Raw genomic sequence first — 7405 nt, forward strand, 5'->3', positions numbered from 1 at the left:
GCTACGTGCAATGGCTTTGCAAGATTTGGAGAATACCCCTATTTTGTTTTCAGCGCACATTTGTAAACACATACATACATATCGTCGATGCTTTTGCAAAACCGGCACTCAAATTGCGCAAGAGAACGAAAAAACGGGTTTTCTTTGAAGGCATTGCTTTGAGAGGCGGTGTTTTCTCTAGCAATTATTTAAAAAATCGGTTGCTTTAATAACGATTTTACGATTTTTATGCATACATCTTGATGCCTGGATTTCAGGGTTACCAAATCTCATTTTTGCCACAACGGCGATTTAAGGTACCATCAAACAGACGCGGTTTTGGAAGTGCGGTACAAGGCGGTACATACTATAGTCCAATACCGCGTCTGTTTGAGTGTCCCTTTAGGCGGTTTTTCAACTGGTCGATGTGCGGTTTTGCAAAAACATTGATGATATGTATGTATAGTATGTACGTACAAAATAAAATGGTATATAATAATCTATTGTCGGACTTGGCTTTTTTGGATTTATTATGGGGTAAAAAAAAAAAAAAAATTTCTCTTCATATTTTAAATTTCGCCAACGATAATTTCCACAATTTCAAAATATGTACTACTATCTAAAATTAAATCTATTTTTAAATAGACTGATAGCTAATTTATTGCAATCGCATAAAAATTGTCGAAGTTAGGCGAGTTTTCTTAAATATTGAATTTATATTGCGTATGAACCAAACTTTCAGATTTTTTGAGCAGCGTGGCTAATATTTATTCAAAATTGGTATATACAATCGCTCTTAAGAAAAAAATGGTTTTTGTAAAAATTTTAGGAAAATGGGTGGTATAGTTTTATTTTAAAAAAACTAGATTTTACACTTGAAAATCGGTGCAGCACTGGTAAATCTTAAAATATAGAAAACTATATAATTCCAATGGAAAAACGATACCATTTTGCTTTAGATGGATACATGCGAGGTAGTATTTTTACGAGCTCGCCTAGTTATTTATAACAAAAATAAATCTTCAAATGACTAACATTTTGGAATTGCAATCCAATGGCTGATGTTGTTTTTTTTTTTACAAAAAATATTGCCTTTTTATTAGTATTTGTGCGTAGAGGGCTCTGAGAAGGCAGCATTTTTCGATGGAAAAGAAAATGCCATAAAATCAAATGACTAACAAAATATAGCTGAAATGAGGCCATGAGAGCCGAAGTGGCCTGACCAAAAAATTCTTTTGGTGTACTTCCCTACTTAAAACAGTCTCAAAAGATACATTTTAAAATGAAAGTTGTTTATTCTTTAATTTTAAGGAAGTTAGGAATTCTTTAATTAAGGAACTAAAAAATTAATTTTTAAGCTTTAATTAAAAAAAAAAGAATAAGGACTAATTTGTTAAGTCTTACAATCGGGATTAACAAAAAATTATTGCACATAAAATTATCACAGGTGATTTCAATCAGATGATTTTTTTTTAATTACTGCATTCCCTAACAGCTCTGGTCTAGGGTTACATCTCTGCTTACTTGAATTTAAATAAACACTAGGGTGGTGCTATGTTCTTCTGGGTAAGGAACTAAAATTAATTTTAAACTTCGAATTCTTAACGACTTTGATTCGTCCATCACGATATACGAAATTTTATACGAAATTGCCCAAAGTTAACATCCACTGTAAGCGTTTGGGGAGTTTTTTGAATTCCTCCTATCTGCAAGCATTACTTAATTAAATAATTTTTTTTAGCCATAGTCAGTTCATGTGCTTATTGCTGCAAGTGTCGTAATCAAAAAAAATTATTGATGAAAAAAAGTTGTTTGAATTAAAAAATGAGCGCCACCTCTTTTTCTATGCTGTGTATCGTTTAATAGCTCATTAGAAGAAAATGTGTCTTAATTTTTACTTTGAGAGCGTATTTAAAATTTTAAGGCATTTTACTCGAGTTTTTGATTTTTTGGATTATGATACTCTTGCAGTAAAGTGATATGTAGTTAGTGACGTCACAGTGAGTAATGCGAAAGCAATAAACTGCAAGTTGCAAACAAATTTCAAAAAAAGCAGTAACAATTTAGAATGCATTGCGTGATCGCAACAAAGAAAATTATAACAAATGCACGTACATACATACCTAACTGCACACATGCATATGTACTTATACAATTATTTACAACTCAATATGTTCATAAAGCGCGCTGCAATGAACTGGGCCAATGAATGAGATTATAGTGCAAATCAATTAACAATTCGGTAAATATGTATGTATGTATATACATATCTATGCTGCGTTCCCTTGAATAGAGTAAATTAAAAAAATTTACAAAAAATTCAATAAAATCTTCAAATATGGCAAATAGTGTAAACAAGAACTCTTCATTGGAGTGAAAGTTAGTAGTACGCAGATGATTTATTAATTTTGTAAATATTTAAGCAAAGTTAAGAACTGTCTTTAAATGAATGAAAGTTAAATTGAAATATACCATACTTCGGCTGAAATTGCTTAAGTTCTATTTAACCATAAGCCCAAAACTCTACTATCATGCATACTGTCGAAAATTTTTTACAAAAAGAGATTACAGTTGTCATTTAAAGGTTTTATTTTAGTCAATCTACAAACATACATACGAATGTTCATATTTATCTGACAACCGATAAGATCCCTTATAAACGCTACATACATATATGCGTATACATGCATGAGCCTTTATTGCAATTCAGACAACAACAAAAACGTGTGCTACGTGATTCAGTTGTATTAGACGCGTACTTAGTAATACATACGTATGTACGCACATGTGTAAATATGCAAATTTTTCTTTGCAAACTTACAACAATGAATGTCAAAATACAGTTTAGAAACCAAATACAAAATTGCTAGAAAATATGACGCCAGAGCAAGGCAGTAAGTTTACAGAAAGAATTGATTTGTCATAAAATAAGCGATTAAAATCGATTATTACGTGTAAACTTATGTGCTTGCATACCGACATTTATCTATGGAGCTTGCATTTCTCGCTGTGTATAGTATTGAGTTATTTCTCATTTCAAAGCCCGGCTCAAGTGAAAATACAAATACATAGTCTAAAGTGGCAAACAAAGCATTTTAGCACGCAGCAAATAACTATAATGAGTTAGATTAGCACAACATGATTGTACTTGTATCCACACAGGTTGTTGACAGGCTAAGACCAACAAGAGGTTTTAGTAGTAGATGAAAATAGTTGAAAATCCGTTAAAAGCAACCTGTAAAACATCTACCAACGTTAATGAATCTGACTATACTGAGGGAAAAACAAATGTATCTTGGGCCAGCAAAATTTTACCATATGATATTACATATGTTTTCCAACTGTTTTTCTTTTTGTTGCTTTAAAACCAAAAGGTCGGTGCCAAGGCCACGAGGAGCCTTGAACTTAACATGAAATGTTCCATGGGCGTACAGTTTATTTGTGCATTCATTATTGAGTTAAGATTACAAACTTGTGCATTTGTTTGTCACACAAACGAGCGCCCTATTATTTCAAAAGGTATTGCATCACGACATTGACAGCAGTGGAGACGGTGAAGCATATTTGGTGCCACTATGATACCACGGCAGTCAGGCTGTCTTTGTTTTTAACGCTGACAATTGGAAGCACGGGGCGCCGCGCCGTTTATTACAGCGTTCACCAGAAATTCGTTATTATAACGAAAACATTGGTGTACACAAGGAATTTTATAAGGAATAAAATTTCAATAATTCCACAATCCAAAAGTTGCAAAGCAAGTTTAGCTGTATATATACATAAGTGTTTGCGAATTCACTTTTAATGCGACGTTTATCTATTTTTTAACACAAAGGGAATACATACACCAAATAAATATGTAGACCTGGAAGTTGGTGTACTATTACCCATATCAAGTATTAGCGGATCATCACTTTGCGATGCACACCCGCTTATCTTTGTACAGCTTTTCTCCAGTTCATCTACCTATGTATATACATAATTTGTGCCTATAGCATTATAATCCTATAATAAATTAGTTATTGATAAACTTACAAAACGTAATTAAGTTTGTGTTCCGACTCCCTTTCTGATTGCCGTCGCTTCACGTTCTTATTTTTGAGGCTGCTTTTCTACTTTTGGTCTGTCGCTTTTTGAAGATTTGGGTGCTATTCCACCGTCCACTTTTTGTCCACCTTCAATGCCAAAACCACCCTCTTAGCTTATTCCATACACTTTTCGTTCTTTACCAGCTGGCCCGTCGTTCTCGTATTCTCGCTTCTCCACTGGCTTTTATTTTTTCTCGTCTCGCTTTGTTTGTCGTTTTTACACACACCTTAAAAATTTGCTTTCCGCTTTGACTTGCTTTTCCTGCGCACAAACCCAAACACATATTCACATGTTTTCGTTTTCTTTATTATGATTTTTTTTTTGCGTTTTCGTTTTCGACTTTTTCGGCGAATTTAGGGAGCCCCGTGTGCGCCTGTAGGCGTTTGTAGGTCCGTGTGTGTCCCTATGAAAATCTGTCCACTACCACATGAAATGGTTTTTGCACATTCTTAATTTACAGCTGCAAATTTTGGAATTCATAACTTTTCAGTGTTTTTGAACCGATTTGGCTGCATTTTAATCTCTTTGTTTTAATTTTAATATCGACTTCGTGAATAAAACCCGTCCGTGTGAAAAATTGAAGAACTTAATACTTCTTCTTACCCAATTGGCAGTTCACAGTTCTAAATAACTCGGGCACAATAAAAATTCCATTTCATGAATAGGGACGTAGATTCTTACGTTTAACGTAGCTATTTGCAAATACATACCTAGCTCACTGTTTATTCGATAGTGAAAAATTCTTTTTTAATATTGCCTGTTTATAAAAATTGCCTGATTAATAAAAAAAAGAAAATAAACCTAATCAATACTTATTTGCGTGAATTAGTTATTTGCAAATAAAAAATTAACTCAGCGTTTATACGGCAAAGTTCGTATGTGCTATGTTGTTGTTGCATGTATGTTTCACAACATAATTAAAAAGATGTTTTCTTCACATAAATATCCCGATACACAGATATCGAGCGTACGATGGACAGTAATAGCCGTAATAGAATAACTGCATCGTCTCCAAACCCGCAGTTTTAATTTATGGTTAGCGACGGGGCCTTGAATTTATCAATTACGAAAAGAGAACGTGCAAAATTTTCTTTCAACGTTCTCTGATGTAAATAACTAGATCTAATACTGCATTTTATTTTTTTTTACGCAAACTATTCATTTATTAATTCTATAACTACGTTTAAATCAGTTTTGGTAATATTAAAACAACGCATAAAATAATTCGCGACAGGTTCACAACTATTTAGTTGCATGCTTATTCATATAAAAGTCCCTGGAAAATACCACCCCTCTTTCGTACATCAATAGGGTTTGAATATTGCACATTCTTCATTTTGTTGGCTTGATGCTCAAGTACATCTTATTTTGAATGGTTTGCTTGACAGGATTGATTTTTTTAAGTATTTGTGTCATGGTCTCCACTAGACGATCGCTGGAAACGCCAGTCTTTTTATTTTTAAACTTGGTCAGTAGTTCAGTCGGAGTCATAGGCTTGCGCATCAAGTAACGACGCACTGCCTCTTCGGTAATGCCATAATCACTGCAATTAGATAATAAGAACAAATATATTTTTAAGCGTTTGAGTAGTTAAAGACTATTTTATAGTTACGTACTCCTTATTGTTAGCATTTACAACACCGGCGAATGTAGATGGCACCATAGGAGTTGCTTCAGCTTTAGTTCGTTTCGCTGGCGTACTAACTGGACTATTACTATTCTCCGAAGCGGTAAGATCGCTTGGCATGCTATTGTTAACCTTACGTTTTGTTGCACTGTTCGTTATTGAGCTGGTAGGCGTGGCTGGACGTGAATTGTTGTTGGCTGCACTCTTGTTATTTGTATTATCCTTTGTTTTTTTCTTGCTGCCGCTACTTTCATCCTCGGAATCGCTACTATCTGAGCTGAAGTCACTGGACGAATCTAAAAGGAAATATTTGGAAATTTTAGTCTACAATAACGTCATATTTCATTAAAAAACCTTTTTTTTCGTCCTTCGTAATCTTCTTAGTTTTTTTCTTCTCCTTATTGCTTCCTTCTTCTTTATTTTTATCTTTCTCTTTATCTGATTCATCAGATTTCTTCTCTTCCTCCTCATCTTCTTCATCCGAGGTCAAAAGTTTGCGCAAAGCATCCTCTTCCGCTACAGACTTCATATCCTTGTCTAGTTTGGCTTCTGGGTCAGGTTCACTGTAAAATATTCATGACAGTAGATTTTTTCAATATAAATTTAGCAGCACGCTTACTCTTCACTGGATTCTGTATCATAATCCATTTCTCGCCCCTCCTCATCACCATCATCTGATTCTTCGAAAGCCTCATCATCTACATCTCGTTTTTTCTTCGGCTTCTTCGGTTGGCCTTTTTTGCCTTTCTTCTTGCCGCCATCATCATCGCTATCTTCTTCTTTTTTCTTCTTCTCTTCGTCCTCGTCGGAATCAGATTCATCATCTGAATCGATCCATTCATCCATTTCACTAATTTTCAACTCCTTCGCCTTTTTAGATCCTCCTTTGACTTTAACCTCCTCTGGGTCCTGCTCTTCTTCCACGTCGCCCTTCAAACGTTTACGCAACATAAGTGAAAAATAGTTCATCACTTTTTTACGTCGTCCAAACTCTTGTTCGGCTTCTTCGGCTGACAGTGATTTGTAGCGTTGTATTGGTTGAAAATTGTACCATTCATTTAAGGGATAAGCTTCAATTGCACCATCTGGTGCATGAGTGAACACATAAAAGGCTGCATTTTCACTAACGCCTCCCTCCCGAATGCCCTTAAATTTTTTGCCATTCTTACCGCCTACTTTCAGTATCCATGGCTGTGCTTCAGGTCGATATTTTTTTGCAATAATGCCAAACTTTTTTCGACGGACTTCCTCGCGAAGATCTCGATTATACTCGGAGCCAGCGCCGAATTTGGGCATATCTTCTTCCATGCCACGAAATTCTTTCATGTTATTTTCGCGTTCCATCTTTACACCGCGCCATTGGGCGAAGTCCACATTTAGTGTGGCATTAAATCGCATAACGTGATGCTTTTTTCGCATGTTTTTCGGCACACGTATATTGAATTCCTGAACGTTTGTTGGAGGGGCTGGTGCCGACGTGGATGCTGATGCACTGCTGGAACTGGCGCTGGCGGACTGATAAGCATGCTACCAGTTTATTAAGATTTGGAAAATTATTAGTTTAGTACTTACACCAGACTTTGATGTGGATGCCATTGTTGCACTGTCTCTTCAAAGGCTTCGTTTTATTTTTACAAAATTAATTATTTTTCATATACTGAGGAGAAACACGAACCAATAAATAAAAAATGCGATAAAATTCACAGTAAACAA

General features: G+C 35.0%; 2 protein-coding genes across 6 annotated transcripts in view; both read right to left on the minus strand.

Moving 5' to 3' along the window:
• The window catches only part of LOC118738885 (E3 ubiquitin-protein ligase RNF13), a 32966-nt gene extending 28282 nt beyond the window's left edge, over window positions 1–4684 (minus strand). For 2 of the 4 annotated variants that reach the window (XM_036469936.1, XM_036469912.1), the window contains exon 1: window positions 4012–4684. The gene's annotated coding sequence lies outside the window, so the exon portion shown is untranslated. The remainder of the gene's footprint in view (window positions 1–4011) is intronic. The other 2 variants (XM_036469961.1, XM_036469954.1) reach the window with 1 other exon arrangement.
• A 534-nt stretch (window positions 4685–5218) lies between these two features.
• On the minus strand, window positions 5219–7405 carry LOC118738947 (general transcription factor IIF subunit 1; the record flags this gene model as incomplete). 2 transcript variants are annotated; one of them, XM_036470013.1, is given in 5 exon segments in its annotated part: window positions 5219–5608; window positions 5682–5988; window positions 6047–6255; window positions 6312–7207; window positions 7265–7405. In XM_036470013.1, coding segments are annotated over 5 exon segments (1647 nt in total). In that variant the 3' UTR covers window positions 5219–5397.

This window comes from Rhagoletis pomonella, unplaced genomic scaffold (genome assembly GCF_013731165.1).
Source record: "Rhagoletis pomonella isolate Grant_MI unplaced genomic scaffold, Rhpom_1.0 Rhpom_scaffold_00001, whole genome shotgun sequence".
Taxonomy (NCBI): Eukaryota; Metazoa; Arthropoda; class Insecta; order Diptera; family Tephritidae; genus Rhagoletis; species Rhagoletis pomonella.